Source organism: Hoplias malabaricus, chromosome Y (genome assembly GCF_029633855.1).
Source record: "Hoplias malabaricus isolate fHopMal1 chromosome Y, fHopMal1.hap1, whole genome shotgun sequence".
Taxonomy (NCBI): domain Eukaryota; kingdom Metazoa; phylum Chordata; class Actinopteri; order Characiformes; family Erythrinidae; genus Hoplias; species Hoplias malabaricus.
This window is the reverse complement of record NC_089820.1, coordinates 40666227-40693681: the sequence shown is the minus strand read 5'-3', so window position 1 is coordinate 40693681 and position 27455 is coordinate 40666227. Positions and strand designations below refer to the sequence as shown.

Below are 27455 nucleotides of genomic sequence, written 5' to 3'. Positions count from 1 at the left end.
CATCGCTGTAAATCATGCAAAAGTAAATATTCATGTGTCTAATAAATAAAAGTGACACTTTGCTAAAAAGGCCTTGCTTAACCCTCTAGAGTCAGCGCTCCCATCAGCGTGATATATCAGAATTGCGCCAAAACACTTCCGCAAATGTACTAGAAACATAAGAAAAAAATTATAGGTTGAAAAAAATGTATTTTCGCCTTTTTGTTATAGAACGATAACTAACAAGAGGCTCTGAGACTCCGACCGCGATCCTTGATGGCCCAGCCATTCGTATTCTTATGATAATAGTAGAACAGCTTCATTTTGTGATGAGTGAGTGATATAAATTTCACTTGTTTTTCTGCAGCACGTTTGGCGCTGTTAGCATTGACGCTACGCTATTTCAGCAGCATATTCTAGTGAAGGAATTTGTGAAGCTGATCGTAAATGTTTTGTAAATGTGCAGAGGCACAGAGTTCAGCTGATAGAGGGAAGAAAACAGCTTGGGTACTCTCTGCTGCTTTCAAGCAGCCATCTGAAGCTCATATGTATGGCTTTTTTTATTGTGTCTTTGCTAAATAAATAAATGCCACCTTTTACAAACGATTCAGTTGGTCTCACTGATGTGGTGGGGGTTAAATGGGCCATTATCTTTGACAGTGTGGAGGGGATTTCTCACCTTTCTCATGAATAGTCAACTGTTGAATTACATACATACTTCTCACATTATTGTTACTGGGTTTGTGCTGAATAATAGCATGTGTAACATTTTGGGAACAAACGTTTTGTTAGGTAGGTGAACTTTGTTAAAATATCAAGGCATGTCAAATCACCTCAGACATGGCTGAAAGACCTCAGATTTCAGGGGTTAACAACAACAAAAAGCAGCCATATTAGTATTCTTAAAAAAAAAAAAAAACATTACTTAGTCACTTGGGTACTGAAATGAGGCTTGTGCCTTTTTATGCCAGATGCACCACCCACACACAGATCCACAATGAATACATCATTTGAAACTTCATTTGCACATTAAGCATGCACAATGATGCAATAGAAATAATCTTCTGTAGGATGTGCTGATATATGAGGGTAATTAACATTTTCCATCTGAAATGCTTAATAATTACCACAGCTTTTAGAGAATCGGATGTGCTCAGGATGTAACACTTTCTATATCCAAGCCTAATGCACGAAGTGAGTAGTGTGCTGTCAGACTTTTATCAGAAGTCTCTTAGATAAGAGTCCTTATTATATCGTGGGTTCAAACCTGTCCTCTGTGAGGAGTTTGGGGGTGTTTTACTCATGCCTGTGTGGGGATTCCCTTGGGTGCTTATTCCTCCCACAGTCCAAAAATACATGTTGGGAGATGGATTGGCTATTCAAAGTGTCCACGCGTGTGTGTATGAATGTTAATGTTGTCTCTGTCTAAAAAAAAAAAAAAATAAATAAAAAAACCTGCCTTGCACCCAATAATTCCAGGTAGGCTCTGGACCTACCATGGGCAAGAAATATTGGTTACAGATAATGAATGAAGAAATGAATGAATATTACACCACAGTTTGTTCTGATCACACAATGAGATTGGCTAAGAAATAATCTAGGACTGCCAATATTGCACATTGGTATCTCATATGCCACATACACGTTACCTAGCCATAACAGCAGCACATACAAGACAACATCTTTTTAAGACAAGAAAGAAGAAATAAAAAAAATAAAAAAAAAAACCCAAGAAGTGCTGTGTTATTGCCACTCATACCATAAACATGGACTCCCCAATAACACTGTCACCATAAGAGGTTGAATGCAACAGATGCCACCCCCCCCCCTTTTTTTTTTTCAAAATGCCAGCAAGATATCATCATTGATCAAACGTGCCTATATATCTTGTGTCAGCTTTTAAACAGTAACTTGGGTTTAAAATTTGTGATCTCCTCATGCAAAATTATAGGAGGCAAAACTTTTGCAAACCTGTTGTAGCTGTCTGATTTCATCATTTAGATCGTCAACACGGCGCTGGTCTTCCAGACTAAGCTGCGAGAGTAGGTCAGTCCCAAGCTCAGCTTTCAGTGACTCCCGCGTGCTCTCCATTGCATGCAAACTGGCCTCCAGACTCTGTAAACTGCGTTGCTGCAAAAGAGATGAGGTGAGGGATAATAACACAAAGGACTCTGACTCTCTTTTAAAGTTCACTTCTTTGAATGTGTGTGGTTCATGTTTATTTTTATTAGTATGTAATACAAGCACTGGGCGGCACGGTGGTGCAACAGCTAGTGTCGCAGTCACACAGCTCCAGGAACCTGGAGGTTGTGGGTTCGATTCCCGCTCCGGGTGACCGTCTGTGAGGAGTTGGTGTGTTCTCACCGCGTCCGCGTGGGTTTCCTCCAGGTGCTCCGGTTTCCTCCCACATTCCAAAAACACACGTTGGTAGGTGGATTGGCGACTCCAAAGTGTCCGTAGGTGTGAGTGAATGTGTGTGTGTGCGCGTCTGTGTTGCCTTGTGAAGGACTGGCGCCCCCTCCAGGGTGTATTCCCGCATTGCGCTCAATGATTCCAGGTAGGCTGTGGACCCACCGCGACCCTGACTTGGATAAGCGGTTACAGATAATGAATGAATGAGTGAATACAAGCACTGACTTTTACATGGTTTTCTCTGATGAGTATATGTCATGATTGTCTAGCATAAGATATAGGAATCTGTCACTGAGTGCTGAATATTGTACCTTTGGCATGAAGGTTTTTTCAGACTGTTGCCTCTTCTCCTTGAGCATCTTCATTTCAGAGAGGATGCTGTCCCTGGAGGCTTTAAACTTTCTCTGCTGTGTCTCAATCTGCTGCATTTGGTTCATCAGTTGATCGATCTCATTATTGATACGTATGCAGAAGTTAAGGAGTTCGCAAAAACATAAACCAGTATTTAAATACTTATGTCATAATATAGCATTTCTTAGTTGAGCAAAAAACCCTATAATCTAAAATCGTAACATTACAGAAGATTTCTTCTGAATTTTGAACGACAGACACATCCGGAAAGGTCAAGAAAGACCTTTCTAGACCTAAACTTTCTACAACACTCATGTACAAATGTGAAGTTATCATATCAGTAATGTATTTTAATACCTCAAGGCACACAATACCAATCTCAATACTAAATAACCATTTAATTTCAAGCCTTACTAAGCCTTTAATAGCCTTACTACTGGAGGAAAACTCCATTCCCTGCCTTTATAAAGTGACTTCAGCTTCAACAGCAGCATAAAAATAATTCAATACACTAGATTAGCACATTAATAAAAAAAACAATAAACTAATGAGTCTCCAAATATAGAGATTAAGTACGACCAGCAAGCAAAGATGTCAAACATCCTTCCTGGAACTTCAGTGTCTGTTCCACATATAACCAAAGTGTTTCTTTGCGCAACTTTGTTTCATTCTTCTGTGGAGTGTGTAAGAGCAGACCGCAGGGTTATGTCATTGTTTGGATTCTGAACGGATCTCTAAGAATAGTGCAGACAAAGCTCCTGGAGAGAGGGGGGAGTATAAGAGTGAAGGCTGAAGAATGAAAACAGGATTCAAAAAATAAATTAAAAAATACACACACACACACAGGGTCTGACTCATCAGTTCAGCCCAGGAGTGCCACCATGTCATAGCCATTCCAACCACCCTCACACACTAACAGCCTTCAATCTTAAAGCCATTGTACACACATTTACACTTATGCATACACACACAAACATGGACTGAGAATTTCACCATTTGTGCCAGAAACCAGAAGGGTCAAAGAGCAACAATGTCCCTATAACTGCCAAAAAACACAGCTTTTTTTTTGTTAAAGCAAACATTCTAAAATTACAAATAAAAATTTGTACCACCGAAATGTAATAACATGAAAAATAAAGTCTTTCCTATCCTGACTCTCAAAGAGCTCACCGAAATTCACAGGACACACACATCATGTCTTACATGCGGGGCACGAACACACCAAGCCCACATTTCATTCAACAAGTGCGCTCACACATGCATGCATACATACACGCACGCACACACCTGACACAAACTGGACACTGGATCACACTAACAACTCTTGCTGTAGCATCACTCCCTCCAGACCTTCCTCATCTTTAACACACACGCACCCACACCTCCTGCCCTTTCACTTCATCCCCAATGCTCCTCTCACAAACACACACTCATACACACATGTGCATTAATAACAGTGAAAGAGTGAGTCATGTAGTTGCCCCCTCCGGTCCTGTGTCGTGTTAATCAGCTTTGGGCCTCTGAGACTCCACTTAAGAACAAACTCAGATTACAATTGACACACACATAGCTTACCCCACTTCCGCCTCTCAGTTAACCTTGACATACACTAGCACAGTCATACACGAATGAGGCAAGAGTGCTCATAATCCTGAAAACTCTCATTTTTCATGACAAACATACACAAAACAGTATGAGGACAGAACAATCTTACAGCTCCTGCTGCCTCAAAGTTCCAATAAGAAGCAGCCAAAAACACCCACTTCACAGTTAGTACAAAGTTTTCTAAGAAATACAACTCATAAAAAAAATCAGGAAAACTTAACAGATTACCTGAATTAATTGTACAAAATAAAGTTACTGCCATCTACAAATAAATCCCTGCTGCTGAGCAATGTAAAACTAAACAGAACCATACAGTACATTACATGATATTGTAATTTTCCAAGCAGACATTCTCCACACTGTGCAGGGCAAAGAAAAATAAGGCCATTAGCTAACAGTTAACATTGTTCATACAGATGCTGGTGCATGAAATTAGAATATCATGAAAAAGTTGAAAAAAAAAAAAAAAAAAGGGGTTTTAGAAACGCTGGCAACTGAAAAGTATGAACATGTACAGCACTCAGTACTTAGTTGGGGCTCCTTTTGCCTGAATTACTGCAGCAATGCGGCGTGGCATGGAGTCGATCAGTCTGTGGCACTGCTCAGGTGTTATGAGAGCCCAGGTTGCTCTGATAGTGGCCTTCAGCTCTTCTGCATTGTTGTATCTTTCTCTTCACAATACCCCATAGAGGTTTTATTAAGTTAAGGTTAGGTGAGTTTGCTGGCCAATTAAGAACAGGGATACCATGGTCCTTAAACCAGGTACTGGTAGCTTTGGCACTGTGTGCAGGTGTCAAGTCCTGTTGGAAAATGAAATCTGCATCTCCATAAAGTTGATCAGCAGCATGATGTGCTCTAAAACTCCCTGGTAGACAAAGTGGACCAACACCAGCACAGGACATGGCACCTTAGACCATCACCGAATGTGGAAACTTTACACTGGACCTAAAGCAACATGGTTTCTGTGCCTCTCCTCTGTTTCTCCAGACTCTGGAACCTTGATTTCCAAAAGAAATGCAAAATTTATTTATCAGAGAACACACCTTTGGACCATTCAGCAGCAGTCCAGTCCTTTTTGTCTTTAGCCTAGTCGAGACACTTCTGACGCTTGTTCAAGAGTGGCCCATGTCTTGCATACATCTGTGTGTGGTGGTTTTTGAAGCACTGACTCCAGCCGCAGTCAAGTCTTTGTGATCTTCCCCACATTTTTGAATGGGTTTTGTTTCACAATCCTCTCCATGGTGCGGTTTTCCCTATTGCTTGTAAACTTTTTTCTACCACATCTTTTCCTTCCCTTCGCCTCTCTATTAATGTGCTCGGACACAGAGCTCTGTAAACAGCGAGCCTCTGTAGCAATGACCTTTTGTGTTTTGTGTCTTCCCCATGATTGTGTAGCCTACAGAACTAGACTGAGAGACCATTTAAAGGTCTTTGCAGGTGTTTTGAGTTAATTAGCTGATTAGAGTATGGCATGAGTTGTCTTCAATATTGAACCTTTTCACAATATTCTAATTTTCTTGAATTTGAAGTTTCCATTAGTTGTTAGTTATAATAATCAAATTAAAGAAATAAACTCTTGAAATATATCAGTCTGTGTGTAATAAATGAGCATAATATTCTTCTTTCCTGTGTTCTGCAACAAAATATAGTGTAATAAGTGCAAGTTTCTTTTGTCTATACCTTCAAAATAAAGTTTCAATTTGTGAGAAACTTGCAATCCATGAACAATTACTACTCTGCAGAATTACATAAGGTTTAATTATTTAAAAAATGGAATCCCTTGCATTATGGAAAGGATATGTTCAATATTTCTGCGGAGGTTCTCATTTAATTTGGCCTCCAGCTCTGCAAGCTCCTCCTCGGCTTTCCGCATGTCCTTTTGAAGCTCCAAGCGGGACTTTCGTGTGTCATAGTAACCACCAGTCAGAGCACCACGATGACTCACCTGGTCACCTACACACACACACACACACCTGTTGATAACAACATATCGGCCCCAATACCAAGCTGAAAGAAGGGTATTCAGGGGAACGAAGGGTATTGGTCCCCTTTGCTTCAGTGAGAGCATCTACCCGATAAACATTTAGCTGAGGCCCACCATTGGGTATGATAATCTTAAACTCATGCCATGCTATTCCAAAATGGTCTTATTCTGTCTTGTGCTTCTCACCATGTATTATAAAAACATGGGTGTCCAGACAAAGAGGACACAAATTAGCTGTATTCAATCATTATAGAGGTGTCTACAAATATAGACATACATAGATAAAGGTTAGTAGTTTACATAGCTATAGGTTAGTAGGTTGCATAGACCATATAGCAAAAAAACTATTAGCTGTGATGATTTAATGACATAGAACCCTGTACCCTCCAGAGTGATGCAGTCCATGGTGAAGGCTCGTGCCAACTGGGTGGATACTTCCATACTGCGGCAGATAAGAGTTTTCCCAAACACATGCTTGAAAGCTTTGTCAAAATTTGGGCTGTATCGCAGTTTGCTGATCATTGGAATGGCATCCTAAAGAGAAAGAAAGTTCATTAAACATAATCACAAAATACAGGCAATAACATATGCCAGGGAAAATATGCTTTGCTATGCAAAATAACATGGTCTCTAAAAAGCATTATTTAAATAATTATTATTTCATAATTATTATGAGGAGCAATGCCCTAAATAGAGTCAAGCTTCATCAATAATTCAAATACTTATGTAGTACAGATGTGAAACGACAAACATGCAAAGTATGGCTCTGTTAAACCAAGCTGGTATAAATATTAGGGATGTGCATGTGTACTTAAGGACTTGCTTAAATGTTTAAGTGCCAGAATTTGAATACAGAAATTACTACACAAGAATCCATTACTGAGAATTCTTGAGGATTCTCCCAGAAAATATGGCGTGGAAAAAGTCATATTTGGCAGCATTGTCTTGGTAAACTACAGTGCGGTTTGTAAACACAAATCTTGCATACAAGAGTTCAAAGGTCGAGATGTTCAATTGTTTAAAACTGAAACATCATACGTAGTGGTTTGATACAGCAGAAGACAAAAATAGAGCTAAGCAAGTGTCGATGACTGTGTTCCCTTTCAGGCTGCAAAAAATGTGATTCCCTTACTCTGAAACACTACCACAACAAATCACAAAAACGAGGGGAACAGATAGGCTGTCCCTCATTTTTTTTTTTTCAAAGGTTTTAAAGAATGGATGAGCTATTCTGAGCCAGAGTATGACGTCCCCTTCAGAAAGACCACAATAAAAAGTGTAGAAAGGCTATATGAAGATAGTTTTTTTTTCTCTCCATTAACTGTCATAACAACAGAGAACAGTACATTGGGGTTTCTTCTTTAAAAAAACAAAACAAAAAACAAACAAACAAAAAAAAACTGCTATACAGTCTGTCCACTTACGTTAGTCTCTGGGTATGCAGTGTCACGTACATCCAGTTTGCTGAGGGGCAGAAAGGTGACCTCTCCAGGCAAGTTCATTTTATTGAACTCCATGAGAATCTTAGTGCTCACCTCATCAGTCTCTACGATATGGTAAAATAGCCTGATAAACACAGAGTTTGAGTTTACATTATTGGCAGAGAGTTGGCTCCCCATCCATTGAGAACACTGTGAAGCACTGTAGATGCAGAAGTTGCACAGCAGTATACAGAGAAAGATGAAATATGTCTCTCTTTGCTTTACATTAGTAAAGTTTCATACACTGACGTAGCAACTGAAGACAGGATCATTTATTCACTCTTCTTGGGTTTCCTTACTTTATTACAAAATATTTAGCTATATAAAATTAAGCAGATATACGAGATCTGCATATTTTTGAAGAAAATTTCCCCAACATTACTGTCATCACGACAACAGATTAATATTTCTGTGGGGAATTAATTGAAATTAAATCTTGTTTGTGCTGCATCCATGAAAACAGATGCTGATATTGAGAGCATGTCAGCCATAAGAGAAAAGTGATATGTTGAATAATGTTAACATTATTTATACGTATTTAAAATTTAAATTTGTATTTAAAAGTTTTTGTTTTTTGTTACACTAAGATCTGCTTCAAAACTTCTTTTTAAATCTCACCTGGTACCAGCAGTCACCTCCACACAGGTGTAGAAGGCAGGTTCACACTCAAAGTTGTTCATGACAATGCCATGGTAGCCATTAATGACATGCTGGTTGATGCCTTTCCGGCGGAAGTGCTCCAACACTTTATTAATGCTGTCGATGCCATTCAGAATGGCCTATGAGCAAAAACAAACACATCTAAATATTTTAAAACTCCAACAGTGCTCTATTTCTATTTGTGGAGTACTTTGTCTCACACTCTGTGGCACTGGACACCAGCCTATGATTGTACTCTGACTCATAGCAAGTAAGATGATGTTGATTTGCATGACCAATTCCCTTAAAACTTTTATTCAAAATTACATTTTAGCTATTTAAATTAAAATTATTTATGAAAACGCATGTGTCATGCAGTAGCAGACAGTACAGCGAAAAGGAAATCAGAACCCCAAAGCCACCAAGTCCTGAATTACAGATAAGTTAAGACTCTGTAAAATGCTATAAAAGAATAATCTGTTATTTGTTAATTATTTTGAAGGTTTATTTAACTGACAAAACCAAAATTTTGTCCACAATGTCCAACTCTACACCAGTGGAACTTTTCATATATTCAATGGAACTTCTTCAAAACAGTCACCCATGCAACCCACAAAATAAAATTTTGCACCTATCGCCAATAGCAAAGATTCAAAGGTATTTTAAATATTATATAAACTTGCCACACTGATTTTGCTTGTCACAACCTCTTTGGTTTGCTGTAGGCATCAAATTCTACATTTGTTTGTATTTACAAAATAAAATTCAGTTGCTGCATGAAAACACTGAAAACCTTATTTGTGACTTTTCAGTTAACAAAATCTTCAAGAGAATGAACACATCACAGATTCTGTTTTTTTCCCCACTGCATTTTACAAAATGTCCCAAATTTTCTGAGGTTCACTACTTGTTGGTTGTTTGAAAACCAATATCAACAAAACCCTGAAACAGAAATTCCTAAGACTTTGTGTCACAGACTAAACATTTCTGAGACCACTTGGATTAACTGAAACATACATATAATGCTATGATAGAAAATACATGTATCAAAAATACATCAAGTCTTCAAGTATTGAAAGGGACATCACAACTGCATTATGTATCCATACAACTGCACTTGCAATTGCAACTCCCTACGCTTCTTTGCCTGTTCGTGTAGCCTTGTTAAACATGAGGTTAAACTGAGCATCCCTGTGGCTCCCCAAATCTGAGAATTACAACACTTGAGGGAATAAACTATAAAAAAAAAAAAAAACAATAATAATTGGTCATACAGGTGGCAAACAAGTGTGCGCCTGACCTTTCCGGTGGCAGCACGCAGTAGCTGTTGTTTCTTCTCCAGATCTTCTCTCTTGGCAGCCAGGGCCTGCTGCTCTGCATTCTCTTCTCTCCACAGGTAGCTGCAAGTGAGAAGGCAGAGACACACCCATCAGCACAGCTTAGAGACAACATGCCTGGGCATTAATCCAGACAAGCTCTAGCTCCACATGGGACTTCATGCTATACTGCACAGTAAAGCCTTAGCATATGGAGGGAGTCCATGGTTTGAGACATAAAAATAACTATCAACAGAAGAGTGTGAGGCCTAGGGATGTAAGGCATATGTGAACGAGTGAATAACAGCAAGAATGAGCAAGAGAGATTGAGAGAGATGGGGAGAATGTGTGAGAGAGAGACAGAGGATACTGGAATCAGAAACAAGTGGATCTCCTACACAGTATTTCTGTTTGCGTGAGTCATAACCGCCTGATGCTCTTAGAAAGTAGATCAATATGTGGAATACGAAGGCTGGCCCTGATGTTGGTTACAGCTGGGCATTTTACTCACACAGCATTGGCAGCCTCTGGCTGTGTTAGTCATGAGGTGAAAGGGGGAGGATTATGGGTAAAGTGGGATGCCTAACTCACTTTCTCTCACTCTGCAGCTCATCCTTCCTGTTCTTCACCTCATAGTATTTTTTATCCAACTCCTCCACACGTGTTTTCACTTCGTTCAGGTCTTGGTCCAGTTTCTACACCAAAGTAAAACAAAAAAGTGAATTATGTTAATGTCATAATTTACTAATCAAACCCTGTGTCTGAGAGAATACATTTTCAAGTTAATAATTATTCTATATATAATAATAAAAATTCCGTATCCTCACACTGGCAAGTAATGCATGTAATGGTCAATATGACAGATTTACAATATATTATCAATAATTTTTAAAGAACACATGTATGATGCCCAGATGCAAATGAACAAGTACAAAAGAAACAACTAGTATGAGCCAGTCTTTTAAATCCTAAGGAGGTTTCACTAAATGGTGGATAACTATTTTCCTTTGCTATGGTGTCTTTTAGATGGCTTTACGAAGCAAAACTTTGTTTTTTACATGTCTATCATATGTTCAGGTTCTTGTTTCCACTATCAACTTGGACTGTTGAGTGAAAGGTCCATTCATAATTACAAAGACAATAGACACAGGTGAAGAAATTTCTTTCAATTTTATGGGATGCGTTTCAGGATATGTCCTGAATCTTACGTTATACTGCTCAAGGTTCCTCTCCTTGTTGGCCTCTGTGTCTTCCAGGTCTTTGTGAATGGCAGCAATCTGCCGTTTCTTGTCATTGATGGCTTGGTCGAGAGACTTCAGCTCTTTCTTGATCCACTTATCCCTCTCCTCTTTGGAGGTGAACTGGCTGCCTCTGCCCTGCTTGGCGTACAGGTCTGTGCGCTCTTGAGTGGCCTGGGCCAACCTGAAAGCAAGCAGAGAACAAAGATATCCAGATAAGAGAGCATTAATGATAATAAGACAATTGGAAAAAGTTAACTGATTTAACTGCATCATGCTAAATGCGTTCTCATAACTACATTTTGTAAGCAGATAAAATGTGTGTGTTAATTTTATTAGCATAGAGATTTTATAACTGATGTTACTTGACCCAACAATGGTAAATAAGACATACACTTCATGGCCAAGAAACTGAGAACACCTACTCATTTTGATATGCCTATAGGTAGTTTTTTCCTTTTTTAGTACAGCCTGTACTCTTTTGGGAATGCTGTACACTAGATGTTGAAATATTGGATTGGATAGCATTCAGACTTGACTACATGAATGAAATCATGAACAGATGTAGGATGACTAATCTTTGACAGACGTTCACTTCAACTCATCCTAAATGGATGAAGCACAACTGGGTGGTACAGAGGCTTTGTGATTAGCAAGATCGCCTCCCAGCTATATTGGATTTAAGTCCTATCTAGTTGGAGTTTCCATGTTTTCCTGTGTCTGTATGGGTTTACTCCTGGGTGAACTAGCTACTCTAAATTGTCCTGGTGTAAGTAAGTGTGTGAATGAGTGTATGCCCAAATATGGATATAATTAATTATACAGAATGAAGAACCACAGCCCCACTGCAAGGGTGCCTTTATATCCCTCTACCAGACACTTGAGACTAAACAAGGCATGGGCTCATGTCTAGCTGCTCCAGAGCATCCGATTTTGCTTTTCTATACAAGCTGTGTGTTCACTGAAAACACACCTCCACAACGGGCACAATTTAAACTGCTGAATTACAAGTGGTATGCACTAACTCTAGACAGTGTTTGGCCAACTTGGCATGCACATATCTCTGGACATCTTCTAAAGTATGCTAGTAAAAGGGAAACTGGGCTTCACCTGGCGATGCCTCTTTCCTCCTTCTCCTTCACTGTGTTGAATTTGGGTTCAGTCTCCTGCAGCTCCTTCTGCTTCTCCTCGATCTTCTCCAACAATTTCTGCCTCTCTTTCAGCAGTCGTTTCTGATAGAAAGTGGAAAAGAATAATAGAGCCAGAAGTGCTTACTACACTTTATTCACTCTTTCAAAATCATTCAAATTGGTACTATTATGAAAAGAATAAAGTAGATCAAATGCACATTCAAGTGCTGATTACAGACAAAATAACGGTTTAAGTGGCATGAGTGGAGTGACAATCTCGCTATTAGCCAGACTGGAATCACTTTCAGCAGAAAAAAGTGAAAATGACGCACTTCATCAACCCAACGCTGCCCCCAGTGGAGTGGAATAAAGGAAAGCTGACCAGTGTATGTTATTTCACACATAATGTTAAACGATGTGTGCATGTGTGCGTCTATGTGTATGGAACCTAGCCCGGTGCAGTGCAATGTATGTGTGTGTTTATAGTTTGTGACGCAAGCTTGGACACTGCAGACCCTCTGTTCACTCATTCCTGCCAATGCACCCCATAGATTCAGAGCTTATTTTAACAGCTTCATTAAAAAACTAAAATAACATTAAAAAATACATATAAAAAAAACATATGTTGATGTGAAAAAAATGCACTTGCAATATGCACAAAAAACCCTCAAAGTGTAAAAAAAAGGCAATCCAATTTATAACCATTCTCAGTTTCAACATTTGAAATACTGTCTTTGCACATGTTTCACATTTGCACATCACTGCATTTTGCTTTTATTTACACATCGTTCAGATTTTTCTAGAAATAGGGTTAAAATTAATAAGCACCAATTTCTACCAATTTCATAATGTCTATGCATTCATAAGGGCAGAAAATATCATTCAGCCTTTAATAAATCTAAGAAATATGAAATGATCATTTCCATTTTTATGTGCACTATGAGTATTTTCATTTTTGTGTGCTGACCCTCTGTTCACTGTTTCCTGCCAGTTCATCCTGCAGGTCTTTGGCTTTGAGCTCCAGTTTAGTTCTCTGTTTGATTTGCTCCTGCCGCTCAGCACTTAGCTGTTCCTTCTCCTCCTTCATCGCAGATATACGAGCTTTCAGTTCCCGCACCACACGTTCCGTCTCCTACAGAGAGAGGAGAAGGAGAAAGAGTGAGGTTGCATAACACATTCAAACTGGCAATCAAAATTATTCAACCCACACAGCAAATTAGGTTTATTAGCAAAATGTAAAAACTTTCAGCTCTTTGCAATAAACAAATCAACAAGAACAACTTAAATATCTAAATATCTCAACACAACTAAATAAATCTATTCTCAAAATACAAATCAAAACCAATTTTTAATTATTACTCAGTCAGAATTATTCAGCCCCTTCATGAAAGCATCTTTAGCATTTAGTAGAGCATCAATTTTTTTGTTATAAGCTGGGCATGGGCAATGGTTTCCTGTTCACTACCATTCTTGGGATGGCAGGCTGAAACAAATACCACCTAAAAGTTTATATGGGCTTCAAATCAGGTGAATGTGATGGCCACTCCAGAAACTTGCAGGGCTACTTCTGAAACCAAGCCTTGCTAGACTTGCCCTGTTGTCCTGTTGGAAGGTCCAAAGACACCCAAGCTTCAGCTTCCTCACAAAAGGCAACATGTTTTGCCCTATGATTTTCTGATACTTGATTGAATGCATCTTGCTCTCAACACACACTGCAGGTTTCCACTGACAGAGGAAGCATAGCAACCAAAGAACATCATGAAGCCACTGGCATGCCTCACTGTATGCAGGGTGTTCTATTCAGCTTATGCTTCTTTCTTCCTCCAACAGAGACACCATTGATCCACAGGCATAACCTGTTCCAGTTTTGTTTTATTGCTCCACTGAACAGAATTTTAAATTTCCATGGCTTATTTAGATGGTTTGTAGTGGAGCAGTGGAGTGGAGTTCTCTTGCGCTTTGTGTGTGTCTTTTGTGACAGTAGAGGTGTATGTCTTAGGGTTTAGGCATGGAGACCTCCAGTCTTTTGTACGCAGCTTGCCTTATTTCTAACAGCCAAACAAACGTCACAGTCAACAAACCTTTTGCCAGTCCAGGTATTTGATGCATTTTATCTCAAGCAAACCCCGATAAGTTGCATCAGCATTGCTTCAGACAACAATCGATTTTCAAATGGGTGCTCTTATGAGGGATTCTATTCAGAGGGTTGAATAATTCTGAGCATTAATTTTAGTGGCATTTTGTGTTAAATTGGGAGATCTTGTTATAACTTGTTAACCACTTGTTATATTAGTTGTGCTATTTAAATTATTATTATTTTAATTGGTTTATTGCAAACATCTGAAAAGTTCTCTCCAGTTTGTTAATATATCTAATTTCCAACAGAGATCAAATAGACTTGATTTCAATTTTACAAACCTGAAACTACTAATCAAAAACATAAAATCTTCAAGCATGCTAATGTGAGTAGGTGCCATCTCACTTTAATATATGAGATTCTGTTTGTCAATATTAACTGCTAACACTAAGTATTTCAAGTGTTTTTTTTTTTTTTAACTAAAGATATTTACCTCCACTTTGTCTCTTGCGTCTTGTTGAGCGTCACGTAACTGCCTGGATTTGTCACCACACGTCTCCCTTTTAGAGGACAGCTAGAGAATACAATTCCGTAATTAATATATTTTGGTGCACATAATATAATTGGACATTTATAGCATTTACTTGGTGTGAGAGGGGTGGCAGGAACAAATACACTCAAGAAAGTGGTTAAGGGTGTGTGCGCATGTTTACTTCATCAAGTTTGGCACGGGTCTCATTGAGCTCCTGGTTATAGATGGTGTACTCCAATGCTCTCCTCATTTTGTCCCATTTCTGGTACTGCGCAAGCTCCTCTTTCTCATCTTCCAGTGTGTGCAGTCGCTCCTCTATGTACTTCAACAGTTCATTAATCTTCTCTCTCTTTCCCTCTGCAAAAATACAAACCAAACAAACACAGGAATATTAACTACATAATTATTATTATTACATATATTAGCAATATGCTTCCCATCTCTAAATAAAATGTAAATCACTGTGGATGAATATTACTGCCGTTCAATATTCACTAAAATCCATTATTAGAAAGCCGAAGCATTCAATAAAATATAAACTTCTATTACAAAAATGTATAAATCTTCTGATAGAATACTAAATGAATGTTATAGTTTGCAGACAGGTTACTTCCTAGTTAAATCTCTAATTCTGGGCTACAAATGTATAAAAAATGGTTAAAGAACCACAGCTATATTACAGGGTTTTAATCAAGGAGCAGATATTAAAAATAATACAAATTTAGAAAATATACTAGAATTCAGATTCAGTGGTAAATATCTAACATTTTCATGTTCATGTCTGTTGATTCTCATACTGTTGAAAAATTGCAGCTATATTCACTGTCATACACTTGTGTACAACAACAATGTTACAGAAAAAAAATAAACAAACAAACAACAAAATCCTAGCTATTGTTTTGAATTTAGGTCATGAATTAAATTAAGAACAAGTCTATGTGTTGTTTGTAATAATGACCTGTTTCTTTCATCAGGGAGATACTCTCTTCCTTACGCTCGTCATACACTCTGGTTCCTGCCACCTCCCTCAGAAGCTTCAGACGCTGTGAGTCAGGAGCTGTGGCCATCTGGTTGATCTGAAAACAGCAACACATAATAACCAATGATAAATATAACAGGCAAGATAAGAGACTGTAAGGAGGAATACTTACTATGACAAAATAAAAAGAAATAAGGTACAAAAGTGAAAAATATTAGCTAACAAATTATTAACTAGAAAGAGTCTAGTTATAAAATGTTCACTACGGTAGAATAAATAGTAAAGGACAGATTCTTCCAAGGCATTCCTTTACCTTTCCCTGCTTGACGATGTAGTACGGGTTACTACGAGAAAAACCCGCACTCTCCAGCAAGTTCATCACATCATTTTTACTGAAACACAAAGATTCCACAATTAAAGCTCCAAATCCTAATAACACCTACAATTAGGAATGGGCGGTATCCACATTTTTCATAATGTCATACCATCTCAAAATATGAACATGGTATTCTGTAATATTGTGGGGTGGGTTGGAGGGGTTACGTGAGCCTCATTTCTATAAGTGTGAGTTGAATGGGTTTTTGGCACTGGGCGGTTCAGCTCAGCCCAGCCCAACTGTGCGCACCAACACAAGTGTTGACAATTAAAAAAGAAAAACTTTAGCGACGGGTGCTGGGGGAACAAAAAAGTTAGAATATAAGTGAAATAAGACAGGCTCTACACTGTTTAGAAGCATAGCTGGCCAGCTAATAGACATTTGTGGTTAGCACACCACAGCATTTGGTTTTCCAGCAAACTGAGTTCAAATCACACAGAGAACAAAACTTAATTCCTCTCTCTATTATCCCAAATTCAGTACTAAACTCACATCGGTGGTGGGCTACTGGGCACCCCCCCTCCCTGTGGCCCTTTTAAATGTACATTAATTAACATTATGGCTTTGTGCTTAAAAGACACCGAAAATAAATTTGACACGCACGTCATAAATACTGCCATCATTTTGATGTATATGTTTTTAAATACATATATTTTAAATAGATATATTTTAAATACAGTATAACCAATATACCGTCCAACCCGTCTACAATTATTTTAAAATGTCAGATAATAATAAGAACAAATATATACACACTTACGTCACCATTTTCTTGTCAAGAAAGTACTGGTCCTTTTTTGCTCCAATTACACGTCGCAGTGATACCTCCTCTTTGTCAATCTGAGCAGAGGCAAAGAAAGTACATAATTTATACATGACAAATTTTTGAAAATACAATATTTCAAAATTTACTGCAATTTATTTGCAATTATATGCAAACCCAAATACTGACATATATATATATACATAGTTTTGCAGTACATTCATATTATGAAAACTCATTTCACAACAAGTGAAAACGCAAAAGGTATCTGTTGCGTTTAACCTGTTTTTCAGCAGCATTAATAACTATAATTAATAACTATAATAACTATAATTAATAAGCTGATAAACCTACCAGAAACTGGGCATCACAACATTTTCAATTTTGCAAAGATGTAAGACCCACAATAACATGAGTGTCATAAGAAAACAACTGGAACCTCAAAATACATCACACTACACTTTACACAACAAACATTTTTAGTAAGGGGTTTTACCGGCAGCCTGTTGTCAGAGTTGTCAAATATAATTTCCACAAAAGCCGAAATGACTCTGGGACCAGTGCCTTCCTGCAGATACAACAAAGAACCATTACGTCAAATCTCACTATTTAAATATAGACCAGAACAAACAAACAGTCTCTGCTGTGTTGAGGACAGAAAGTGATGAGTCTGCCTCCATGTTTAGCTGGTGGGAAGCACCACATGTGCGGTTCCAGTAGAATGTTACAGTGCAAAACACATTAAAAAAAACGTGACTGTAATAAAGTGCTATTCCACTTTTTTTTTTTACTATATTTGACATTGTTATAGTTTTTCTGTTACTTATGTTTATACTTTGAATTAATTTTTACTTGACCATTTCCAAAGTCTATTACGTAGTGTTACATAACTAATAAATTGTAAAGTAGGTTCAGAAGTTTTAATAACATTTTTAATAATTTTATGATAAGGAATATACAATGTAACTATTAAGTAATATTAACCTTTTGTCATTATTCTCATTAAAACAAATAAATTACTAATTACTTAGAAAACAAAAGACTTTGCATATACAGTGTCAATTACTTTTAAAAACTGATAAATACAAAATACCCTTGATCGTATTGTGTTACTGCAGTTTTATTATGGAAAACTTGCTACACGAGTTGCAGTATTGTGTGTTTTATTTTGTGAATGTGACTATGTTTTTGCTGCTTAATTTTTGTCTAATTTTTACAAGATATGGTCATGGTCTTGTAATAAAAAGGAGCTTTTGGTTTTCCATGATATGGGCCCTATAAGGGCTTTGCTCCAGGATACAATTACAACAGTCATCTTTTGAAAAAACGTAGTAACATCTAATTACCTAAATTATATGATTTTTACCACTCAGGTTTACTCACATGGAGTAGGGCCAGGCGCTGCTCTGGACGCAAGTGACTGAACTCATCACTCAGCACAAACTGAATGGCTGCAAAAAGACCAAACAAATATTTTATATATATATATATATATATATATATATATATATATATATATATATATATATATATATACACACTACACTATATGAATGGCAATCATCAATTTTTCACAATTTATTCATGAACAATTGCTGTACATACCATAAAAGAAGTTACTCTTTCCAGATCCATTTCTTCCAACTGCAGAAATGTATCAGAGTGCAAGTTGAGAAAAGGAAAAGATATGCACTGTTTTTCAATCTTTTTTTTTTTTTTTGGACACTTTCAAAACTACATAACCATGAATATTTCCACTCTTCAATAACCATGAATGAATCCAATTAAAGCAAACACTTTATAAGATATAAGATAATTTAGCATACAATTTCAAAGAAATTCACTACTAATGACACCTGTGATCAAAAAATAGATTTCTCAATGTAATTTTATTTGTCAGTTAAAATAGTTCAACTCCCCTGTCCACTGAAGTACTAAGAAAAACGTAATAAAACTTACCAATAACATTATGTTTCGAGCTAAAAGGGTCCACCACAGTTTGGTCCCTGTAGCTGCGGAAGCCCTGGATGATGACCTGGTGAGATAGATGGTAAGTTTACATATTCCAATCCATACAGAATTGAATGAACCAATAAAGTATTCTTTAAGGCCCCTCCCTCCTGTCAAAATCAAAAAATCTAATTTTTAAACTGGTAAACGTGTTAACTTTATGAATAATATATACTAGATCGTGTTCAAAGTCAGCAGTCAATCAGTGTTCCAAAGACAGTCGCAAAAGGGCAAATTCAGATGGCTATGGTTTTTTGCGTCATAAACCTAAAACAAACACAGGCAGCAGTGGGACAAGTTGAAATGTTGAAATGGAGACAGGCTTATTGAATGAATAAAAAAAGATGTAAGGTTGAATCTAAGCTCCTAATAAAGCTTTGGATGGGTTATTATGGGTTTAATTAACGACCAGAAGAAGACTGACTAAACACATCCAAGCACAAAAACGGAGGCCATGTGTTGTTTACCAATCACAATCAGAGGGAAGAATCTGAATTAATACCATACATAAACGAAAACAATTACAATTGTGGGAAAACACTGTTCTCTCTGGTTTGTTCAGAAGCGCCATGTATTTTAAGGTGGAATGGTATGTTTGAGTTTGCAGCCGAGTGTGAAGCGGTAGGGATGAGGATCACCACCTCCAAGTCCGAGTCCATGGTACTCAGCCGGAAAAGGGTGGAGTGCTCTCTCCAGGTTGGAAGTGAGATCCTGCCTCAAGTGGAGGAGTTTAAATACCTCGGGGTCTTGTTCACGAGTGAGGGAAAGATGGAGCGTGAGATTGACAGGCGGATCGATGCAGCGTCAGCAGTAATGCGGGCTCTGTACCGGTCCGTTGTGGTGAAGAGAGAGCTGAGCAGAAAAGCAAAGCTCTCGATTTACCGTTCAATCTACGTCCCAACCCTCACCTATGGTCACAAGCTTTGGGTAGTGACCGAAAGAACGAGATCGCGGGTACAAGCGGCTGAAATGAGTTTTCTCCGCAGGATGTCTGGACTCTCCCTTAGAGACAGGGTTAGGAGCTCGGACATCCGGGAGAGCCGCTGCTCCTCCACGTCGAGAGGAGCCAGTTGAGGTGGTTCGGGCATCTGGTTCGGATGCCTCCTGGACGCCTTCCTGGAGAGGTGTTCCAGGCATGTCCAACAGGGAGGAGGCCCCGGGGCAGACCAAGAACACGCTGGAGAGACTATATGTCTCGACTGGCCTGGGAACGCCTCGGTATACCCCCGGAGGAGCTAGAGTCGGTGGCTGGGGAGAGGGAGGTCTGGGTTTCTTTGCTCCGACTGCTTCCCCCGCGACCCGGATAAGTGGTGGAATAAAATAACCGTTCTTTGCATATGGCTGAAATATAACTTGCTTATAATAGTGATGTCCCAATCAAGTTTTTTTGCCCCCGATCTGAGACTCAATCTGAGTATATTAATTAAGAGTGTCCCAATTTAGCACTTACATTTTCCTAGATAATACTGTTACATAGTACACACTTCAAGTAGATTATAGCTATTAAAATCTGCCCAGTGTATTCGCATGACACTGCATATCTCCCACCCATGCTGCTGCTTAATTTTTTTTTTTTAATAACAAAGTAAACAAAATGTATCTTCGCAAAGAGCTCATATAAATTCCACCTAGTTAAACACTGCAGTAATAAAAAAGAACATTTTATAATACCAATACCATTTTGAAGGGCTAAAGTAGCTTAATACTCAGTCACATCAAATAAAAAACAGTTCTGCTCAGTCCAGCAGAATTACTGCTTCGCTTCAGACATATGAAAACTTTGCAAAGGGCTTTTAATTTGAAATGATGGATACAGGAAGTATAGACGTGACGACACCCATCTGCGATGGCCATCATGGTCAGATCACAACAAGATTTACAAAGCATCCTACATTTTAGAAACACCAGTGCTGGAGGGCACATTCACGTTGTTAATTGAATTTTCACCCAGGAAGACATCAATACTGGAACACTGACTACCAAAACTGTAAGATAAGTTAACAACGAGCTAGGTGTGTATTTAAGTATATTAAATTTTGCTGGAGACGCCAGAAACCTACCAGTCTGTCACCAACAGTGAGCGCAAGATATATGTTCCCGGAACTTCTGAATCATCTTAATAATAATTATAATAATAATAAATTATATTTATATATCGCTTCTGAAGAACTCAAAGTTGCTCGCAATCATCAAGACAAACAGAACAAACACAAAACAATACAGAATGAGCATGAATGGATTAAGTCTGATTACAGCAGAGATGGCAGCACTTCGTCGGCATGTATAACAGAGTTGCAGTGGAGACAGCAGACACACTGGGCCAGCGTGCACAGCAAAGTAGCAACGGGGATAAAAGCCACACTCAGTCGACAGTACAGCAGAGAAGCAGCAGGGGAAAGCACCAATTTGGAGACACTCTAGAAGGTATCCCGTTCGTACAATTATGTTAAAATAATCACACAAAAGACGTCCCTAGGATCGTACATGAACAGCTGTATAATACCAATTCTCCTGTGCCATTTTATTGTGTATCTCGTGTAAAATGACAATCACAATTCCGAGTAAATATCCAGAAAATCAAACCAGTGACTACTGTTTCGAGACAGCAGTGTTGCCATGATAATGTAAACATTCTGTTCTCCAGTGACAGAAAACTTTCAGTCACACATGGTTATTAGTATACTGGACCATGCCCAAGTTTAGAATTATAAAAAAAAAATCTAAATTTTAAAAAGGACTTCCCAGGGACTTTAATTAATCTGAAACAGCAAACAAATACACTTTATGAAATTCTGAGGATGTTTCCTCTTAGTTTGCTAGCTCTCAGGTCTGTGTGCTTGAGTGCACCAAACCCATGAAGTGTCTCGGGCCAGTGCTAGGCTTTCTGTCTCTGCTCACTGCACAGTAAAGGCATCAGGAGTTCTTTTAGACAATGGAGAAACAGAGATGAAGACATTGCTCTATTCCTGCTCAATAATACTGCTCTGTAATAATGACTTTTTGCTGTTTCTGATTACTTAAGGTGAAAATATCTCCAAACTCCGGAGATGGCTAACTGCATTACGAAATGTGCTACAAAACAAAACAACTTGATGTACAAATGAAATTCTGTTGTAATTCAAACAGTGAATAAAAACTTAGACAAATTAAACTTCAGCCACATACAAACAACAGTCGTTTTTTTCCCCTTAAACACATTGTTCCACCTTAAAAGACGTGGAGCTTCTGAATGTAAACAACCAGAGAGAACTGTGTTACCCCACAATTATAAGCTATGTTCACAAAACAGGTAAAAAAATCTATCTGTTTCTTTAGATTTGACACAGACATGCCATTTGTGTGTCTGTGAACAGCACAAATCACATTCAATATGAAATCATATTTGAGCCACTTTCATAAATGGTTTTGTTATCGGATCGATATCTGATCTGTGGCAACACAACTCTGTCTGAACGGCAAGATCAGAATTCATGTGACTTTTATCTCATATGATAAACAAAAAAAATTCTTAATCAATGTTCTTGTCTTATTTATGAGAAAATGAATGTTGTGGAAATTTGTATTAACTGTTTTTGTAAAACAAACAAGATCTTTTTTAATCGCGAGAGACCCTGTAAATTTTTGCTTACATCCGTTTACATTTTGATATTATATACTATCTTTAATTTTTTTTTAACATAGAGTTCATTTAAACCTGAACTGGATAAGCGGTTACAGATAATGAATGAATGAATAGAGTTCATTTATAAAAAAAAAAGGAGGTTTTGTGATACAGCGCTGCAGCAAAAAAAAAAACAGTCCAATCCAACTTCTGTATGAAACAGACTGACAATTCCTTCTGGCCAGTGCATGAAGAAATGTGGGTCAGTTTAGGAGCATGATTTGTTCAAACAGATGTCAAAATGGGTCTTATTATATAGACAGTGTGAACTGCAGCACAAAAACATCATCAGCTCTGACCAGGAATCGGATTTGGGCCACTTTTACCTGCTGTGTGAACATAGTACTAAGCATTCTCTTTCAGTCTTGGTTCATGCAACAGAGACCTTGCAAAATTCCAAATTTTTGCAAAATCAGAATTTGTGACTCAAAACTAATTTTCTTTACAATTAAGTGTCAGTTTTGTTTATTAAGAACCATTTTCAAAGTTAGTGCATGTTAAGCATAAGATAGAAATGCAGGATCGTTAAGAACTGATATAATACAATAGTGGTTCCCAATTCTGGAGTACCACCGCCCTATATATTTTAGAGATTCCCTTGCTTCAAACACAGCTGGGGCAACTCAAACTTATTACCAATCCCTTCCTGAGTTGAACTGTGAGATTTAAAGCAGGGAGAACATTACGACATTCAGATCAGTGGAACTTCAGGACCAGAACCACTGAATACATTTTAAAGCCAAGCTGAATTTGTGTTTAAGCCCAGACATGTGTTTTGACAGATGGCACAACAAAGAGGAACCAATCCATACATAAATCATTTGGGAACATGTCTTCAAACGTCATTGTAAATCTTGTAGAGAGGTAATGCAATATTAATTATTTCTGTTCTATAAACAATAAAAAAAATGACAAGAAAATATACGGCTGCTGTAGTTGAGGCCACAGCATTCACACACACAAAAATTAAGAATGAAAATGAGCAACTTTTTTAAAAAATGTAATGTTTGTCTTTAGGGGCAGTAGGAGCAAGCAGTTAGATTCTGGCTTTCGCACCGTTTAAATTGGAAGGAAACTCTGGAGTAAGAAACTGGCGACTGTATAGTCAACACTAACTTCAGCCTCAGTTATGCCTTCTTAAGGTAGAAATTAAAATTCGGGAAAAAGACTTTAACTTCGCTCATTTAAGCTTTATAAATAAAGGTAAAATAGAATTCATACAAAATCAGTTGAGTTCCGTAAAAGCATAAATTAATGCTGCATAAGGAAGGTGAGTAGATAAAGCTAAAAACAGGCTAGTGCTTCGCCGTTTTGAGGTGCAACATTTAAGGTGGAACGGAAAATAAACTTAAGTCAATTTAGCTCAGCAGTAATAAGTTACGCACACCGACTGCAGCAACGCGAGTATATGAAAACATTCTGTATAAATACGTGAAAAGGCGCCACTGAGTTGAGTTTTTTAATTAATGACTGAGACCAGCGAACTGCTTCTCAGCTGAACGTTAGCTTAGCACAGCATTCTTTCACTGTATATCATTCACTCACCTGTTTAATGTACATTTCTTCTTTTTTTAGATTTTAATCCCCTGTAAAACAAAGCCCAACCCTCCTCCTCCTCTTCTGCAAAGAGAAGAAGGGTATAGCAGAAACCTAATTCACTTCACAATAACGAAACAGTAGCATGAATAACCAAAAATCTTATTCCTCACGAAACACCAATAACAGGGAAAATGGCGGTGTACTGACGACGATCCTACTTTTACAGTTTAGGGGGGACTGCTGTTATTTGGTCGTTGTAAATGATTAAATAGTGAACCTTACTCTGTTATTTCATTTGAAGACGAATACCTCCCAACATATGTATGCACTGTAAGATATTTAATCAAAAGCAGTACTGAGCTCTTTTCATTTAATTTATCATATTTAATCTCCATCCCTATTTCGTTGAGTTGGTGTCGTCCTCACGGAGACAGCTTTGGGCGCCAATGTGAGAGCTGTTTTTCATTGGAGATTCTGCTGTTCATTTCTCGTGTCACCTTTTTGTCTGTAAACTACAAATATGGCTTATTCCTTTCTATACATTTATCTGCTTCATCAAGTCCCCCACTTGATGGGGGGGGGGGCAGTTTTAGGGCCACGGCGGTAAAAAAAAAAAAAGATTCCGAGATTAAAGTCACAATTCTGAGAATATTCTCGGAATAATTCTGAGAATATTCTCGGAATAATTCGCTGCGTATAATAGTGTAACTGTGAAATGCAATGTGTCGCTTAAGTCATGCTATGGTATAGATTTCAGGAATAAACACTCAGTTCTCTTCCACATCAGGACCACAGTGTGATAAGTATTTAACCCCTGAATCGGTGCATGAACCCATGGCATGTAGTTTCACATGATACAATTAATTATCACGAAAATGACAGATCCAGAGCGAGTGGAACTCCGGCTCCCACGAGGCTCCATCGCGTTACGGCTCGGACTCGTACAATAAACTACAGCCTTATGCATCGCAGTCAGGGGCTGCACTGTAGTGATGTGTCGGTCGCGAACGAACCGGTTCAAAGAGCCGGCTTTTGTAAGTGAACGATGAGAGCCGGTTCCCGTCTAAGACCGAGCAATTTTTTCTAAGGCTTGTCATTGAACCAATCAGAGAACAACAAGCAAAGGTACCAATCAGCGAAGAGTTATACCACCAAACAGGGAGGGGAGGGGAGGGGTGGGTGGCCGGATCAACCCCTCCAAGCTGAGACACTTGGTTTTCCTGAACGCCAATCTGCCTTCCAAAAAATAGTTGAACAAAATGTTAAATCAGTTAAATGTTTGTTGATAATTGTGGTTGTTTTAATCACTACCGTTGAATGCTGCTGTTTTGCACTTTGCAGAGTATTTTCTTTATTTTATTACCCACAAAACTGGATGATTATTTAATTTAATAAGCTATTTTGTAATACCTACCTTTTGGTTGGCTATACTTCAGAGTTTACAAGTGATTTTTATTAAGGTGTTTAAATAAAAGTCCAGATATTTATACAATTGAATGTGTGAGTGCAATCAATGAGTTATTACAATGTATTATTTTTAATATTGAACAATAATATTTTGTCCATATAGTCATGTAAAATGTAGGTAATATTGTTCTGTACCAGTGGAAATAAGTGGTCATTTAGGAGCCGAAAGAGCAGAGCCGGCTCCCCAAAAAGAGCCGAAATTCCCATCACTACTGCACTGACGGGGTCGTCATGTCGTGTGGATGCGTTTAACAAATAATGTTAGTCTGTCTGTCTACATATTATAGATAATAATAACCCAAACAGTGTTTCTCTACATATTCTGATTATATTCTCGAAATTATACAGACCTTTTTTACTCAATTAAATTATTCTGAGATTTTTTCTCAGAATTATTCAGAGAATATTCTCAGAATTCTGACTTTAATCTCGGAATCTTTTTTTTTCAACGCCGTTGCCCTAAAACTTTTCCATCCTTTTCTTGCTGTGTTAACTATATTTTTAAAAATCTTGTTTCCATAGTAACCTAGAAAAAAAATAAAAATAAAAAAAAGCAAGGAAAATGTTTTTCCATGATGAGAGCACTTGGAAGTTGGATTATAGTAAAACATAGAAAGTATCAGTAAGATAAAAAGTAAATTAAGTTATTGTAATTATTGCAATATTGATTTAAAATATTCTCATATTTCCCACCCTTACTTGGAATATTACAACAGCAAAATGTTAGCATTCATCTGGTTCCAACTTACAATGTATATTTATTTTCTTGTTTACTATGTCCACATTAATTTAATCTAGACCCTCAGCCTTAATTTTGGCTTTGCTATATAATTTATCCAAAGTCTTTAATTTAGTCTCAGGTGCAAATCAGGTGTTGTTCTGAGCAAATGCTGCACCTAATCAGTTACTTCAGGTGTGCCTGTGATAAAACACATATCTGGACTGGCTAGGATTTGCTGAATGTGAAATCTAATTGCATGTTAGGGGTCATTCCTACAATTTGGTTCAATTCTACCTGGAATCACTAGGCACAAGGTGGGAACACACCCCGTTCAGGGACTCACTGTGACAAGCGGTTACAGAAAATGAATGAATGAATGAATGAATGAAGTCTGAGAGACAGAAGCTTTACAGGGAACGCCCGGAATCTTATCCTGAAAGACAGGGGCTAGTAGCTAATTCCTTTAAACATTTGTAAATGTATTTAAAAGGTAAAAGCACAGTCTACTCACATTTCTGCCAAAACATCGGAAAATATACGCACAGAGACACACAGACAGTTCTGACCTGCATTCATGAATATTTGGTGTTGGGTAAACCTCATTGATTTTTGTCTTAGGTGCCCCTTTTATCAGCCATAAAGGGAACCTTCTAGATACACAAGGTGATCAAGTTAAATACTTTTTAATCATATAGGCTGTGCTTAATTGCTGCTTTTTTCATGATGAAATGTAAAGACACAATACATTGTTCAAGTAAAGCCTTATACTGGACTATTTTGACTTTCGGTTTTCATTTCTTGAAATTTATCATATATTTTTTAACCAGTATAGGAGCTCTTACAAGTCTATCTCATTGGCAAATTTTATGTGATGAGATAAATCTATAAATAAAGTTTTAAAACAAATTTTAATCACATCATTTATTATCTGTTATTTGTCCATCCTGTTACGGCTATGTCCACCCTGTTATATGTGAGTTTTGTATCTATAATTAAATTAAGATAGTAGAATTAATTAATATTTTATTTGTAGTTTTTTTTCATAAAAATATTCAAAATACTTATATCATTCATTTGATCTAAAATATAAAATTAAAAATAAATTTAAAAAATCACTTCAAAGTTGAAAAGGGATGTTAGCTCTTAGTTCAAATCATTTTTAAACGATAGGTCTTTAAAACAGATATGCATATGC

The 27455-nt window shown here is 37.7% G+C and overlaps 1 protein-coding gene across 1 annotated transcript in view; it reads right to left on the bottom strand.

Annotated features, from left to right (window-relative positions):
• LOC136678670 (structural maintenance of chromosomes protein 3) overlaps nt 1-24247 on the bottom strand; it is a 34136-nt gene extending 9889 nt beyond the window's left edge. The window contains exons 1-21 of the mRNA XM_066656757.1: nt 24079-24247; nt 18822-18897; nt 18468-18506; nt 18246-18313; nt 17359-17430; nt 16860-16939; nt 16037-16115; nt 15703-15820; nt 14926-15101; nt 14706-14786; nt 13103-13267; nt 12116-12237; nt 10976-11189; nt 10359-10462; nt 9752-9851; nt 8431-8591; nt 7756-7897; nt 6715-6865; nt 6150-6300; nt 2703-2856; nt 1951-2109 (exon numbers count right to left, since the gene is read on the bottom strand). Coding sequence (XP_066512854.1) covers nt 1951-2109; nt 2703-2856; nt 6150-6300; nt 6715-6865; nt 7756-7897; nt 8431-8591; nt 9752-9851; nt 10359-10462; nt 10976-11189; nt 12116-12237; nt 13103-13267; nt 14706-14786; nt 14926-15101; nt 15703-15820; nt 16037-16115; nt 16860-16939; nt 17359-17430; nt 18246-18313; nt 18468-18506; nt 18822-18897; nt 24079-24093 — 2427 coding nt within the window. The 5' untranslated portion in view covers nt 24094-24247. The remainder of the gene's footprint in view (nt 1-1950; nt 2110-2702; nt 2857-6149; nt 6301-6714; nt 6866-7755; nt 7898-8430; nt 8592-9751; nt 9852-10358; nt 10463-10975; nt 11190-12115; nt 12238-13102; nt 13268-14705; nt 14787-14925; nt 15102-15702; nt 15821-16036; nt 16116-16859; nt 16940-17358; nt 17431-18245; nt 18314-18467; nt 18507-18821; nt 18898-24078) is intronic.
• Nucleotides 24248-27455: the final 3208 nt, after the last annotated feature.